Source organism: Phalacrocorax aristotelis, chromosome 2, assembly GCF_949628215.1.
Source record: "Phalacrocorax aristotelis chromosome 2, bGulAri2.1, whole genome shotgun sequence".
Taxonomy (NCBI): Eukaryota; Metazoa; Chordata; class Aves; order Suliformes; family Phalacrocoracidae; genus Phalacrocorax; species Phalacrocorax aristotelis.
In genome coordinates, this window is record NC_134277.1 from 400,110 (window position 1) to 417,253 (window position 17,144).

Here is a 17,144-nt window from a genome sequence, read left to right on the forward strand (position 1 = left end):
ACGTGTCTGGGTCACCAGCAACCAGAGCTTGTCTGAGTATGCACGTCGGTGTGTGACTGCTAGTGACTGCTGAGCCAGGCAGCTGGGGAGCAGGGTGAGCAGCTCGGGAGCCAGGTGTGTGCGTGGCCCTGAGCAAGAGAGCTGGAGGAGTTGGTTGCCAGATGGACCAGAGGCTCCAGAGGGACTGTGGGGTGACTGAGAGACCCGCTTGGGTGAGCATGCGTGTGTGTGGGTGAGGCAACTGGGGAGAGCAAGGATCCAGGGGCAACTCTTGGATGAACTGAATGTGTAAGCCCAGCTACTGGAAGGATCCCAGATGGGGAGACTGGGGATCCAGGGGCAGCTGCTGGACAGCAGGCTAGGTCCTGGAGGGATCCACATTCTATAGATGGATATAGTTCCCACTAAAAGACACTCAATCCAATCAGCCAGAGAGGGAAAAAGCATACTGCACACTGCCGTCCTGCAGCACCTACAAGCCTCTGTCCCGCAAACTCAAACTGGTCAGCCACACTCACCTGGATGGCTGGGACAAGCGTGAAGTACCCGATCAAGATGATGCCAAGCTCTGTCGCCACATTCTTCATAATCGACCAGCTCTCATTGCTCAAGCCTGGAGAAAGAACACGCAAAGACAGGCAAAATGAGACTGTTCATGCATGTAGCAAAAAGGAACTGGACTTCCCTTCTTTAAAATTAGGCATCTATGGATGACAGCCAAAATGGCACCTTCAGGCTAAAGTTCATCTGACCTATTTTGAACATCTAAGTCAAAGAACTGGACTGCAGATTCCCAATGCTTCTATTAGTGGGATTATCGTTAACTACAAGGGAGCTCAGTATGACTCTCAGCTCACAAAACTTCCCTGGTTTAGGCAGTCTGAGGGTACTGCACAGAGTAGTACAGGGACTCAGAAGGGTAAAGGACCATTGAGGTTTCGGGTCCTGTTCTCAATCTGGGATACAAACCACTTGTATCTTTAAAACCGGGCAGATTTTTCTGGGCATTGCTCCAGAATCTCTCTTCCCTGCTCTCCAGAAATATTTTTTTTAAGTTTGTAAACTACATTTATCCACAGTTTGAGCACACTCAAATCCTAAGGCAGGTACAGAGTGTATCTATAACAGAGAAGATAATTTTGTCACAGACTCAGCAGAACTTCACACGACCTGTGGACTGCACTTAACGATATGCATGACATGAGAGGACAAGGGGCTAAATACATATACCAGGAGATATAGGTCACGCTTACTAACACTTTTTAAAACTTGTTTAGTCAATGCTTCAGACAACCCCCACAGTTACAGGCTTATATTCTTTCTCGGAATTATCACAAACGGTACAAAAAGACTATCAGAATACAACTCCTGATTCACATTAACAGACACAGTCCTTATTTCCTTCACAAACCAGAACTAAGATCATTCCCCATCTCCCAGTCCTTGGGTTACCCTAATTTTCACTCTCTCTACACTCTTCCAAAGCAGGCTGCGTACCTTGGGCAATGCGTAGCTTCACTTCCAGGTCAACAGGCGTAGAGACGACCGACTTGGTGAGAACCAACACGTTCTCTAGGCCAATCACTACAACCAAGTATGGAAATATTTCTCTAGAGGAAACAGAACCAGAACTGAGAATGAGATCCTTGGTGGAAAAGGAGGGAAGAACGCAAGTTAAGCAGCAAACACGCACCACAGAGTCAAGGTCAGGACGCCCTACCCAGTGCTCCCAGCCAAATGCCTTCTCATACAATATTACTCCATGATGAGGTAAGGGTTCTGTATTTCATCCACTTTGGACAGATATTAACTTTTTTGCAAAGCTGCACGATTTTCTGGAAAATGGCCATTGTAGACCACCACTAAATTAGTTTTAATGTTTCCCAGGGTTGGGACAGCGCCCCTCTGTGTCCCTGCAGCATCTAGTGCGAAGAGGTGCAAATCAAAAAGATGGGCTTTGGACAACAGTGCAACAGACTCAGTAATAACTAGTCAGCGAGAGCGTGTTACAAGAGGGCAGGGAGCATGTCCACCATCAACAGAGAAAACACTGATACATCACAGCTAAGCATTACATTAAACAAGACTTTCAAAAAAGAATTCTCAAGTGAAGAGAATGGATGGTGCCTGGTTCGGATACCCAGAGGGCAGAAGCTTCTGCACCCTGCAGCTGCTGGAAGCAATCTGGTCTTGGGCAGCGAAGGAGACGCACGAAGGGACTTCTCTGTTGGGAGGAGATAAGTTAACAAACATGGAGCTCTGTTCTCAGTACAGCAGGCAGGCTCAGGAGCCACAACACTGAGGACAACATGCAAGGTACATACACTTTGTATGTAAATATACTAAATCCTGCCAGGGATAGTTTCTACCCAAGAGTCAAGACGACACACTGAAATGGATTTGCCCTTCAGAATACATGCACACAGAAGAGTAAGACTACCCAGGGTCACCACCATGACTTCATTCAACTCTTCTCACCCCTAAGTATTTTTCTCTCTTTTGAACTGCTGGCAGTCCAGATCAGAGAGAAAAAGCCAGAACATGGTATATACTGAATCCCTTAGTTTCCCTCCAGCTAAACTCAAGCAAAATACTAAAGTTTGCGTTGTGGAGGCATGCACAGATCCAAAAGGACAACATGTGTGTGTGCATGCGCACACGCCCCTTGGCACATCACTAACAGCCGAGACAGGTAAAGAACAGGAGTTTCAGAAGAACATTTCCTGTTTGTGACCACTGCCTGCCATAGCCCCCAAGGAGCAGCATCCCAAATGCTGCTTTTGATTGCCTCTGGCCATCTGACACGGGCTTCAACACACACACAGCTGTCAGCAGCCTGTACCTGACAAGCTCAGCTGGGGGAAGACACCTGTCTGGAACCACTGCTAACTCAGCAAATTTGTTCCAGCTGATTTCTTGAGCAAATGGCAAGCTGAAACAGCAAGAGCTCCACTGAAAGCAAGATTAAACAAACCAAAAAACAAACTCCATGCACCCTTGTCCAGGTATCCTAACCGAATTTTAGCTCTAACAGTTGTGCAACGCCCTGGTCCATTCACCTGTCCAAAACCTATGCACGAAGGGCATTTCCTTAGTGGAAAAAAATACAAAATATATATATGCCTCTCACAGGCAACGTCCTGTTAATGTCAAAGAATCCAAAACCTAGCAAGTGCAACTTAGTTCTGCCTTTATCTAAAGCACTTTCAGTTCATAACCTCTGTCACTCCTCCAAGCAGTACTTTAGGACAGGAGACAGATGTGAGAAAAGCTCTTCGTAATCCTTTGGGATGGAAATTGCTAAATAAAGAGAATGCAGCAAACACAAGGGAGAGCCCTGCTGCCCGGCACAGCGCAGAACCGTCCTGCAGAGCATGTCGCCTGCAAGGCTACGCTCCTACAAGTCCTTGCGGAGTCCTGTGTTATGCACAGCCCTGCAAGATACACAGGGGGTCTAGTGCCATTTCCAGACAAGCTGCAGTAAGCCTTCAGTACAATTTCGGAAAAGAAAACTCATAATTCTCCCATCAACTGCGTCCTACTTAAACAGTAGCTCCTACTGTATAAGATAATTAACTAATAGTCCCAGGTGATGAGTTCTGATAGTCCCTAAAGAGTCAGCAGTTTTCATGTTAAATGACCAACAGTTTAAAAGCAATGAGACATTAACTTTTCTTGAAGAGCAACGTGACTCTGTGCAGGACAAACACATGCTGTTCACGCCCTGCAACTCCAAACCCCAAGTTGGTTTGTCTCCGCTCAGAGTGAGGCAGCACCAAGAGATCCTCGCTAGATTTTTCGCCATACAGTGCCAAGCACTGAGAACAAGCTTCCGACAGGAAGAGGGAGGAAGTGCAGGGGGAAGTGCTGCTATCGTGTCCATCTACTGAAACAATTACACCTCACTTATCACTTTGATGCCAGAAGGTGCTGCATCATAGCATGATCCAGCACCCCAGAATCACAGAAACAGTACTGTTAACTCATAAAGAAAACATACTTTCTCTGACTCCATACATACTGGTGAACAGAGACGAGCTCTGGTTTATCCAAAATGTTTAGAAGACCAAAGAATTTATCACATCAGCTTCTCTTCTCTAAACTGCAAATATACATATTTGAGCTAGTCAGTTTCAGCCTTTTTTTACAGGCAACAAGGAGAAGCAGCTCATCATTTCAGGCTGTGACTCCTCTAACCTAGCTGAGATGCCAACCTGGGGGTCGGTAGCTCGAGCTCTGGGGTCATCCAGAGACTCTCCCAGTCCACCAGCTCGCAGGAATCCCACTTCCAGTGAACTCCAGGCATTCTCCTCAACTTCACTGTTTATTCTTTCTTAAATCCTGCATAGATCGTGTCACCTATTTCCACTTAGTTTTCTTCTCTGTAAACTAAGACTAATGCCTACCTCACCTATAATCATTTTACTTCACTATAGAAGTTGATTGCTAATGATTAAGGTCCAGTTTATATATCATATCTGTAGCAAGCGAACGCTCATCTCTAAGCCACAAGCTTTATTTTAATACCTTACAAAAACCAGTGAGGGAAAAAGGCTTATCATAAATACAGGAACCATTAAAAACAAACACACCCACATCTGGAAGGCTCTGCTGTAAACAAAATGGATAAAAAAGGCTGGAAGTCAGATCAAAGTTTAACCAGACTCTGCACCCTAAGCTGGCCAAATCCTAGTGCGTTGCTGCTGGTACCTGACACACCAAGAACACCCTGTTCCCAGTGGGGACTCAGGTAACTGGAGGGAAAGTGCTCTGGCAGATGCTGGGGAACCAGGAAAAGGTCACTCACCAAAAGTAAAAGAAACCTCAGTGTCACCAGAGCCCACCACCACAGAACCCAAGGTCTTCTACCTCATCAGACATCATTTATGAAGTATTGCAAGAATTAAGTTTCAACCTCAAAGGAAACTGTCCATGCCATCATTTTAAGGCAGAGATATTTTGCTGGAAAACTATTTCTAGAAATAAGGACTGAATTCACTCTTTGTATCCTGTAGGAGGAAGAACTAGATTAGTTTAGCCCTTCTGCGTGACAACAGTAAGGCTGATTATATACAAAAGCCTTGGTCATTGCGCTAACCAAAAGTGCTCCCTTGGATGCCTCCCATGTACCTGCATCCAAATATTGCCTTTTCTCTTGCACTGAAATGATAAACTCCCAGCAGATATCTGTTATATTTGAACAGCTCAGAATAACATGGTCTTGATTCATAATTAAGGCTCCTAGGCACCATAGCAGTAAAACCAGAAACAACAAATATTTCCATTTCTGAAGTCAATTTTTCATTCTCTTTTAGGCTTCTCAGAGAGGAATTCCTCCATCTAGGTCTGGCTCTTGCTAAACTTATGGCCAGCGCTGAGAAGTCTCCCTCAGGGGTCAGACGTTTCGTTGTTCCTGCGGTGTACAGTCACGAGGAGGAGAGGGGAAGAAAAATGATGGATATTTCCTTAACTACTTAGTAAAGGGATCTGAAAATCAAACAGAAGATTCTGAACCAAACCTTAATTAATGAGAAATGAACAGTGCGTAGAACTCGGGTAGGTGAGGTGCCAGTTAAGAGCTTTCTCAGGGATTTTCAGCTCGACGCAAACGAAACACATGGCAGCAACCCCACGAAAAGCCCCAGTCGCCAACTCTAACATGCACAGGAACCCCGTTTAAAAGAAGAGCTGACAACGATCGGCGATGGGTGCAAAGTCACCCAGGCAGCCTCCCAGGCACAAATGCCACAGGTCAGTTCTGCTGCCTCTAAAGATCTTTCTAAGCAAAATGCCGTGAACCTCCATCAGCCAGAGAAAAGGCAACAAGTCCTTCTGGATGCTACGACGAGTCACTGCAGGAGGAAGGTATGTGAGAGCCTACTCAGCTGCCAGGAAATCAAGCTTATAAATAAGACGTTGTCCCAGCAATTCCTTCTGCTTTATGCAGAAAGAGCCAACTGCTGAGCAGTAAGGCATCTCCAGGAGGACTGGGACCCAGTCAGGTCTATTTGCTGGGTCGCAGAGAAACACAAAGCCCTTCAGCCTAGGAAGGGATCTGATGATCATTTTTGCACAGCAGTGTGTAAAATAATATCACATAAGCTTACTTGAAAAATACTAGATCTTAAAGATTAAGCACAGAACAGCTGTTCTCAAATGATTTCACCTCCATCTACCCTTCCTTAGGAAGAGGCTTGGTGCTGGAAACATACCCTCCATTAAGAGTAGGCGTCAAACCGAAGAGCGTGCACAGCCCAACGGACATGAGCAGGGAGCTGAGCACCGTCACGACCGCTGCCAGCGCCAGACCCCATTTCGATTTCACCATGTCAATCTTCCCTGCAACACAGAATGCAGAGTCTTGGTTACCAAGCAAAAGAAAGTGACGTATTAAAAAAAAAAAAAAAACAAACAAGAAGGGATTCTCATCCTGACTTATTTCAGCAGGTAGCTTAATATCCAGCAACCCAGAAGTAATGGTAGTTCAGTCTCAATGTCCAAAACGCAGCTCCCAGACCCTCCCAGTATGTAAGAGGTCTGTAACAAGGGTGGGACAGAGGATAATGCATGGCTTCCAGCTCAAACCAATTTCAGTACAGCACTGTTGAGGCACGAAAAAAGGAACTTAAATGTGGCTAGTAAGGTCTAAAACCGCCAGCTCAGAACATGTATTTGATCTGTCTGACAATTAATTAGTCTCTCTAAACTGGAAAAAATCTCGTTACTATGGCATTTAAAGCTGCCTAAGACAGAAAACACCTCAGAAGATATCACAAGGAATAGCATCATGCTGGCTAAGAGGGACAAATTAGCAGAACTCGGATCAACAGGACTACTAATTCTCTACATGACAGTTCAGGGTAAAATTTCAACACCACCTTTCCTGATGAATCAGGAGGGAACTGCAGTGCTATGGACAAGAGCCTTTCTCTTATCTGCAGCCAGGGAAAAGGCACCCCACCACTGATCCCTGCATATATTCAGCTGGCAGGTGTAGAGGTGGCTTATTAGCTTGCTCTCCCCTCAAGGCTCTCCACCCCACAAACCTACGTGTGGAGAAGTAGATGTAAGCGAAGAGAATAATGTAGGTGGTGACGAGGGGTATCAGCTCAGCAATGCCGATCTCTTCCTTGAAGTGGACGTGAACGATGTTCTCCTCTCGCAGCGTGCAGTTCGGGCTGGGGTGCAGCAGCTTGAGGCGAGAGCGGAGGCTGCTGAGGAACCTGAGGTGAAAAGCAAGCAGGAGGGTGTCACGCCGTACCCAACAACCAGTACCTAATTCCAAGGAGGAGCTCAGTGGGTATCGATCAAGTAGGAGGAAGCTCCACAGATTTGCACAGGCTTACAAAGCATGGTTCTCCCTAGGCCTGGCTCCTAAGTCTGTTCCTCTCTGGCCCAAACTACATTTGTCACGTCTCAACTGTGGCAATCTCACAGACCTTGATTTCTACAAGGATTCAAGGATAGGTGTGAAGACTCAGTGGAACTATTTAAACCAAGGGCTCATCATCCAAAATCTTGGCCCTGGGGAACAGAACGTACTGTAGTCTCAAACCTCCCTTGAATTTCATGTAAGTATGGCTGACAAAAGGTGCTACATGCCAGTCCTTCAGGCTGAAGGGTTCTTGCATGGGTGGCAGCAGAGCAAGTTCTGACCACTGTGCTGCCAACTCTGTCCTAGGCATTCCCTGGGGCGTCCTGAGCAGAGCATTCAGTCCTCAAATCCACTTAATCCAAGCCAGCTTTGCCAGCGATGCCAAAGGGGTTTCACAGTTAGTACCAGTTGAATTAGTGCTTACTGGAAAACAAACCACAGACCACAGAAACTGGGTCGAAACAGACCTACTGGGCCTTGGCTGCAGCAACGACAGCTCTGTGTGCAGATGAAGCCATCGTCAGAGGAATCCCCATTGGCAACTTTGGGTATTATATGTACTTTTTTTAAGGAGAAACAGAACTGATAGTATTTTATTTCCTTAAAACACAATAAGTGTTCTCCCAAAAACAGCACCCTGTTTTGCTATAGCATGTTCAGAAGATCCTAAAATACTCTGAAACACAAGAAAATGGAGATTAAAGAAAAACGTAACAATAATCAAAGTAGAGAAAACAGCAAACTTGCAAAGAATTGAACAATTGAACGTAGAAATAGCACAGCTAAAGCTCCTTACCTAGAATCATATCGCTGGAGACCCAGTGTGACCGTGTACGATACCACTCGCTTCCTGTTATAGAGGTTCACCCCGCTGTACTTCCCAGGGAGTCCAAACAGCAGATCTGCAAGACCAGGGTATCAACAAGGCATTAGGATAACAACAAAATAAACAAAAAAGGTGGGATACAAGAGGTGTTCATGGTGAAGAATGCTGAATGAGAACTACTGTTCTTAAAGGAAGCACTTTCTCAGTGCTCTGGTGAGACCTTACGATGTGGATAAATACCTGATGCAGGGAGTAAAGATGGAGCGTCTCTTCTCAGTGGTGCCCGGTGACAGGACAAGAGGCAATGGGCACAAATTAAAACATGGGAAATTCCCTTTAAACACAAGAAAAATCTTCCTTCCTGTGGGGAAGTTGTCTGTCCTCACCTTCTTCTCCCTGACCAGGCAGTCTGTGGCAGACAAGGTCTGCCCTCCAATCCTAGGCCGTGAGCTCTCAGCTAGCTCATCACTCGTTCTAAGCAAGGCTCCGCGTGTTCCCGCCACTCGCTCACACGAAGAACAGCTCCTCGCCCTCCCAACCTGTCCTTCCTGCAGAGCCTGTGCCTACCCACAGCAGCTCTCCAGCACCGTGAGCTACCCCCGTCATCCCCATGAGCTGGAAGAGGTTGTAGCTCTCCAACTGCACACCACCTCTAATCCCTCCTGTTTGCTCCCCATGCTGTGTGCGTGCTCAGGCACGTCAAGTGGGCACCTAATTTGTCCTTCAACAGAGGAGGCAGACATTATCTTTAAGGACGCAGCCAGAGAAGTCCTTGGACACTTCATTTTTGTGCATATCGGCGTGTGATTTGAACCAGGGGTTCCAGGAAGACTTTGCATTGCGAAGGACTATTCAATGTCCCTTCTGCTAATCTTGTGTGCTAAAAGGCAGACTTAAAAAAAGTCTGCGTCATGATGAACACTACTACTGTCCTCAGGAATTCCCGGGATACTGTGGGCCTCTATCTTACCTGTGAATGAGCGCTCAAAGAGAGGGTCCGTGCACCCCAAACCATGGCGTGCACACACTCTGGGTGCTCAGAAAATAACCTTAAGAACAAGTTCGCTTTAGGGTTACGAAGGCCCTATTCAGACACGCCATGGTATAGGCTTCCCGACACCTACACGGTTCTTTTAAAAGCAAAGGATCAGCACTTCCTCTGCCTTAGGGAACCACCGAACGATATGACTACAGATATGGCCCAACTTAATTTTCTACTTAAGAGAGAAAACCACTTTTATGATACCCAATGTTAACTCGGGGTGTATGCAAGCAACTACCAGTGAACGCTCAACAGGGAGCAGGATTAATGTTCATTTATCTGTGACAACGAGACAGCCTTTAAGTATGACAGACAAGAGCGTGAGGGAAAAAAGATAGGCTAGAGCATGAGTAGGAGGAATAAAAAGACTTGGACAAGTTACCTGCTATTTCTACACCTACAAGAAGGAGTCTGAGTGGAATTATTTACTTTCCACAAATCCAGAACTGAACTCAAATACAGATATAAGATGAGAGATGACACATATTTGGTACTTTCATTCCAGATGCTGTGAGTAACAAAATGCCACCTGATTTGGTAATATTGGCAATCTAGGCATTGGAGATACCAAGGACAAAACAGCGATGCAAGCTGTAGGCACTTCTCACAGCTTCTTTGGCAATTCAGCCTCTTACCTTTGAGAGTAGCTGATGTCTGTAATGTCTTTGGTTCATGCTGGTAGATGGTTTTGATGATATCTGGGTCAGCATTGAATCGCTCTCGGTCATTCTGCCAGAAGTTCCCTGGAGACAGTAACAGACAGCCGTGTTCTGGGAGCAGATTCCGCAGCTTCTTGAGGCCAGGCAGAAGATCTGTTACCTGAAGGCAAACTTCCTCCAAGCTCTGGACACCAGAACTGAAACGCAAACGAAGGTTAGACGCTACCATGAATGTTGCAACCCTCACAAACAAAAGGCAAAGCGGCCGAGATTAATACCCCAAGGACCCGCATCACCGTGTTACTGCTCTTGTTCGTCATAACTAGGGATCGAGAGCCTCAGGCCACAGACCAGGATCTCACTGTACCAGGTGCACAGGCTCCAGAACCCCACTGTCATTTCTCTGCACACTCTATGGCCACACAGCTTTCACTCTTCGCCCATCCTAGGTGCCACAATTTTCAGTTCCACCTCTAAGATGCTTCCAGTCTATAGAGACACTGTCTCCCTGGAATTATTCTTCGAAGACATTAAACCCCTCCCCATGCTTCTTCCTACATTGTTCCTACGGGACATTTTACAGAAATCTTTATTAGCCTTCCTGAGGCGGATTATTTAAGGTGTACAGTGTGCTCCAAAATGTACAAAGGATTCAACACCTGCAGCTGTGCAAAATGTTCTCAGAATTCCTCTGCATTGTATGGAAAAGAAAATGCCTTACAGGTTCAGAAATCAATAGAGGTGTAACCAGTACAAAATGGAACTTGTGTTTGTTCCCCAACTTCGTTGTAACACAATTACATCGTCCTTATCAACCAGTCATTCAAGCAAGACTCAACTTGGGCTCACGAGAGGATCTGATTGTGAAGGTTTAGTGACAAAACCTGTCAGCACACCATTTGGCTAGACAAGGAAGAGCTGCTGGTTCAAAAGAGAACGCTTCCCTCAACACGATATGGGCAACTGGTGGGATTTGCATGGGAAGGGTGTATTTAAGAAAGGCTAAGTTAAGGTACAAGAGATCAGTCTTCCCTGTCTCCCGCCTTGCAGGTTGTAAAGAAAGCGGCTCCAGAAGACAAATCAGTTAGGGTCCTATTGTAAAATGGCTTCTCTAGAGGAGTTTAAGTGACTACAAAGAGAAAACATGGAAACCAGCTCACGATGATTTGAGCTACGTCTTTGTGAACACTCCCTCCAGAATCTATATTCTGTCACTGTATGGCAAGCTGCCTCAAAAGGTCACAGCTATCAAATGAAAATACTAGAAGATATGCTTGAAAGTTCTGTGTTTGTAGGAACAGAAGGTTTCTGAAAGATAATCTAAAGGAACTGTTGCAGTGCTGCCTCCACTAACAGCTCCAGGAAGAGTAAGACAACTATTGTTTTGTATTTTAGCTTTCGCTAACTCTGACACAAAACAGCGATAACAGTTTATACCGCAGACAAGCCTATGTACACTCTTATCTGTGAAACGAGTGCACAAGGCAATGCCCTACCAGTATGCTGTGGATGCAGAGGGCGATACCAAAAACATGAACTGCAGCGAACCACAAATCTCAGGTCACTTCTGACTTCTTACAAACTACGACTGCTCAAAGTTTGAGTAATCTTAGAGCTGATGAAAATATCATCACAGAATCATTAAGGTTAGAAAAGACCTCTGGGATCATCAAGTCCAACCCACAACCCAACACTACCATGTCTCCTAAACCACGTCCCCAAGTGCCACGTCTGCACAGTGTTTGAACCCCCCCAGGGACGGTGACTCCCCCACCTCTCTGGGCAGCCTGTGCCAACCCCTGACCCCTCTGGCAGGGAAGGCATTTCCCTCACACCCAACCTAAACCTCCCCTGGCGCAGCTTGAGGCCGTTTCCTCTCGTTCTGTTGCTAGTAATGTGGGAGAACATATCGTCACCTTGTGCTTCTTATCCAGTTGTCAATAATCTTCGGCTCTTTCTGTACCACTTTAGTATAAAATAACACTTTTTTCGTGTTAAGAAATCAGCTGCACTTAACTTTGATACTGATAAAAGCAACTGACAACAAGAAACTTTGTAATGACTTTCTGAACAATTTCAGAATTTATCTCAAAGTTAGATATTTCCTGAAATATCTGAGTCCACCACCAAACTGGGAGTCCTTATCCCAAGGTCAGGGCTAAATGCCTGCACCAACTACCTAGCCTTTTCCATCTGGTGGCTATGTAAGTTTAATTTTGCTTCCATACTGCATCACCATTCATCAAGGGCAACACCAAGGAGAGATAACGAGAAGATAACACGTGTACTAGGAGCAAGACATTTCTAACTCATAACTGGCAACAATATACCAATTATTATCTGAAGTTAGACATTTGATAAAGGAGGAGATGAACTGAAAATACAGAAAGAATGTCAGTGCCAAGGCTTTGGGAGTTGGTAGGAAAGAGCAACATATTTAACAGCATAAATGGCTTTTCTAAGAAATTATCACAGAGGGAACAGACAGACAGCTTGCAAGGGATGGCTTAAAAAACAGGACAAATCACCAGGTAAAGCAGTCGAGTGGACACTCTCAAAAATGAGACGATGAAGGATGCTGTCAAGGAAGTATGAACAAGCAGCAAATCTTCCCTACCCGTGTGAGCTGGAGGACAAAGAATGAAGAAAGCTTCTGGCTGAAAAGCTAGGAGATGATCAAAGACACTAATCTCGCCATTCTTCACCACACTTGTCCTGTTCTCAGCATCGTTTCTTGCTGAACATAGTCAGACATGTAGGGAAGCATTTCTGTCCTCAGAAAGTAAACCTGGCCAAGAGCTTCACCACAGATAAAAACCTCAAACTCAAAGGAAAACTTATTAAAAAAAAAAAAGAGGCAAGTTGTGTATAAAATGATTTACAAAGAGAGAATACACCAAAGTAACCTGAGCAGTCTTTTCTTTAAAATGCCTGACTGTTCAGATGGGGAAAGCACAGCTGATCTCATCTACTTGGGCCCCAATAAGGCTTTTGATGCAGCACCACACAGAAAATGCTTTAGTTCACAGGAAATACACAAAAATTATCACAAAAGTTGTGATGCAGTAAAGAATTAGGTTAACAGGAAAGTGGTAGTGGGGCTGCTGAAAGGGGAACCACCCCTTTGAGGAAAGCGAAGTGGAATTTCTCACCCAGTTCAGAGAACCAGGATTATTGGATATTTTTATTAATAACCTTGGACTAAGATATAGGGACACCTGCCAGAGACACAAAATAAACACCGTTAATACAGAAGAGGAACAGAATATCTGAAATGGATGATGTGAGGGGTGAAAGAGATTTAATCCCCTTTCTATTAACAGTACTAAGTGCAAGACCACGCACTCGGGGACTAAAAAGACTTTCTGCTACAAGGTGGGAGCTCCTTAGCTGGATATGACAGAGGGGGACACAGAGACGTCAATCAGTCATTTCATAACGTGTAAAACTGATGTGACCGGCCATGAAAAAGGGACCTGCAATCTCACTGTATTTCAGGAAAGGCATTTCCATGGAAAATAACACACAAACGAGACTTCTCTGGGAATACTGTGTACAGTTCTCATCTCCCACGGTCAGGAACGATACACTAGCAACAGTGCAAGAGGAGCAACCAAACTGAATACAGAGCCGTCTCACCAGAGTAAGCCAAGAGTTTCCTATGTTTAGCTTAACAGACACAGATTTGGGGTGGGGAGGATGAGTTCTCCCTGCAGATATCTGCAAGCAGAGGAAAGCTATTTTTGCACAAAGACTGCGTCAGGACAAAAACAAGCAGGTATGAACTGGTCCTAAATATAGCTGAAGTGGCAAGTCAGGAGAAGGCTCCTGACCATGTAAAATTCTAGAAGAGCTTCACAATAGGCATAGTGGGGCCAAATTAAGTTGCTTTAATACAAAGCCTGCACACTTCTGAAGGCATTACATGACACTGCTGTCTGCTGGAACAGGTATAACCCTGGAGCACCCTCCCAGACCCCTCTACCCAAAACTCTGACTGGAAGGTTCCTGACAATTATCAGTGACTAGAGGACAGGCAAGTTCTCCAGCACAAAAGCTGGACTACACACAGGATGGATATGATGTCACTGGTTAGCAGTGAACTCTCATTTTCTTTTAATTTTGAGAACCTTACACATTCAAAGCTAATCATCAGACTTCCAGAGCAGTAATTCAGAAGATGGGTGCATACAACAGGGGGCCAGCCTGCCTTCTACACGAACTGTAACGAGCAGTAATTACCTGTCTCTCAGGGCATGGTTTCTGATCTCCTCCACTAGCTGGAAGACGCGGGAAAGGGGTGCACGAAATACATCAACAGCAAGGAAGTTCTTCTGCCATGGGGAGACGGTAGCTTTCACAAAGATCTGCTGAATGTAGGCCACAGGAGCACCAACATACTGTGGGGAAAACCAGAGGGAGAATGAAAACCCACGGTGGGTGGGAAGCCGCTTAGCAGAGTTAAAACACAGCATGACAACCTTTCAAGAAGGGGTTTGCCAGACTATATTTTCCTTTCCCGAATTAGAGGTGAAACATGACAGTACTAACCTAGCAAGAACAAAAAGGGTCTGTTTCTCAAAGAGGCAAAATGCCACTGACCATTCTGGCATCAGTCTGTTGCATTTCTTTGCGAGGCAGAGGCTCCCAGCTCCTGCTGAATTTGGTACTGCAGTGAAAGGCAGGAGCAGGGACTCTCTGCCTCTTGCAGATGCCTCTCACAACGCTGCCGCTCCCCCAACCTGTGCCAATTCTGCTGTGTGCCATTTAAATCTTCACGATCTCTGTGCCCAGGCTGCTGACCCTGCTCTGGGGATGGCAGCACTGACATGCCGTGGCAGCCAGAGCTTTTGTGCTCTGTTAGTTGAACTAGGCAACAAAGCAGAAGGGAAGATTTAATCAGCCAGCAGCAGCCTGAGTTAACAGCAGAGTGCAAAATGCTCTCAGTGGCACCAGGGAGTGTAGAAGGTGGCAAATTATTTCAATCACAGGGGAAAAAGCACACATGAGAGAGTGGAGAGCCAGAGGCATCAAAAGCATTAATCCAACAGGTAACTTCTACCTAAGAGAGACCCTGGAATGAAAAAGAACAATGCAGGTTACAAAGGATGACCTTAGAATTGTTTCCTGATTTCCTGGACCAGGCCATCAGCCTTCTTGGAAAGCACCAGGGTTCCAGTTTGTTCATACAAAAGAAAAGTTAATTCCTTACCCTTAATATAAGGTTATAAGTGTAGTTTACCTGAATGATACACACCAGCCAATTAAAAAAAACCCAAACCGAAACCAAAACCCACCTTTAGATTATATGCAACTCACCAGGTTCTTCAAGCATCCTTACAGTCCCTAGAGCATGCTGTAGTAGCTAGCTCCGCAGCCGGAGGCTTTGGCTGCCTAAAATCTAATTCAAATGAAAAACTCTTGATCGTGACCTTAAGAAAAAAGCCTGTGTCTTGGAGGCAGAGCCTAGACTACCTCCACCATCAAAAAAACGCTGCTAGATGCAGTATTTTAAAGCCAAAGGAGAGAATATTGCAAGCTGAGGAGATGGATAGTCTGTCTTCCGCCTCCAGGCCAGACAGACATTTCCATTCTGACAGCTAGTTAGTGATCTTCAAAGGATAAGCTGGTCAATAGCCAGAATCCAGACCCCTTCAGAGAGAGGCTGACACCACCAAAACCACCATCGTGATTACTGGTAGCATCTCCACAGACAGTCAGAGCAGTAAAGGCTGACTAAATCCTATTCTTACCCGCCAGAGGAGGCCAAAGGCAGGTACGTGAAGCGGTGTGTGTCAGCAGGAGGCTTGTCCTGCTGCATGCCTTCGTATGACTTTAGAGAATGGGACCTGTTACGCCAGAGCCCATCATTAAACTTATTTAAAACCTAACAATGCTTTACAAAGTGCACTACTTGCCTTAGATAAAGTTATCCTTGAGAAATGGGCTCTTAAACTGCATTTCAAAGCTTTTAAGTCTTGCAAATGCCTAGCACCCGTTTTGCTGATAGAGTAAGACTAATACAAGACAAATACAGCCTAAACTTAGCAGTCACACAAAGCAATGTGTCACCAGAAATATTCTTCATTGACTACAGAAAAGCGTAGGCAGCACAGCAGGGATGTTTTGCCAGCTCATCTCCCCCAGAACACCCCGCCACCCCCAATGCAGGACTCACCCAGTCGGGACGCTCACTGAGATCCCCTTGCTGCAGACCTGCGTCTGGAGAGGGTGGAGAGTAATCCTTCACGAGGGTGCTGTACTCCACAGGTCCTGTTCCAGGCAGTGGCAGCTTCAGCAGCGGGTAACTACAATTAAGACACAAGCAAGAAACATCGCGCTTTCATTTTAACTTGGCTTTTAGCCTCCGAGAGCAGCTCAGAAAATGAGTGGGTCATGAAAAATGAGCTCCTCCAGCTAAACCCAAGCTCTGCAGGACAGGCGGCACAGCTGCGGTACAAGAGGGCTTGAGGTATCACAGAACCTCTTTGATGTGTTTCCCCAACACAAGAGATAATTGGTCTTTCTCTCTTGGAAATGGATAATTAAAAGTCCAGGGAGAAAAAGAAGGGAAGATCTTGTGGGACCTCACCTGAATTACTTTCCATACCCTGTAGGTTAGTAGTGCTAAAAACATTAAGTACAGCCATGTCTCAACTATTCTGTAGCCCGCACGAAAACGAGACATTCATTGCATTCAGACGGCTGCTTCCCTGACCCAAACCCTATACTAATGACTTCATTTTCCCCATTAAGATTGAAACTATTTCCAGTATTTGTCATTAACTTCATTGGTCCTCGAAGCAATTTTAATAGTAGCAGTGTGACACCAAAAGAGCTACAAAATATTTATCTTCTTGCTCCTTTACTACTCCAGTCTTCAGATGATTGTGGCAGCTAACCCACAACAAAGACTTCAACCTATTTAGAAGTCGAGAAACTGAGGTTTCAGAGGGTTTAGAATAGTATTTTTAGCTCCAGAGATTCTTAAACATGATTAAAACCGTATCAGAATTGAACTGGTGGAAAAAGCAAGACTGTTGTTACAGAGATATTGACCAACAAGTGCAACCCTCAGCACCAATACGAGCCAGAGATCCGACTTTCCTGGGCTTTCTGATGACGTGACTTCTGTCTTTGTGTTGTCTGATGCAGGACAATCTAGCAGGCCTTAAATTTCTGACATATTTCCCATTTGTAGCTGAACTTTTCTTGCAATATTGCCAGTATTGATTGCCTTGG

At 45.4% G+C, this 17,144-nt stretch overlaps 1 protein-coding gene across 2 annotated transcripts in view; it reads right to left on the reverse strand.

The window, feature by feature from the left end:
• SCAP (SREBF chaperone) overlaps positions 1 to 17,144 on the reverse strand; it is a 71,897-nt gene that overhangs the window by 18,806 nt on the left and 35,947 nt on the right. For both annotated transcript variants that reach the window (XM_075082027.1, XM_075082026.1), the window contains exons 3-10: positions 16,081 to 16,210; positions 14,145 to 14,302; positions 9,879 to 10,099; positions 8,172 to 8,277; positions 7,051 to 7,223; positions 6,213 to 6,339; positions 1,498 to 1,610; positions 519 to 613 (exon numbers count right to left, since the gene is read on the reverse strand). In XM_075082027.1, the coding sequence (XP_074938128.1) occupies positions 519 to 613; positions 1,498 to 1,610; positions 6,213 to 6,339; positions 7,051 to 7,223; positions 8,172 to 8,277; positions 9,879 to 10,099; positions 14,145 to 14,302; positions 16,081 to 16,210 (1,123 nt within the window). The remainder of the gene's footprint in view (positions 1 to 518; positions 614 to 1,497; positions 1,611 to 6,212; positions 6,340 to 7,050; positions 7,224 to 8,171; positions 8,278 to 9,878; positions 10,100 to 14,144; positions 14,303 to 16,080; positions 16,211 to 17,144) is intronic.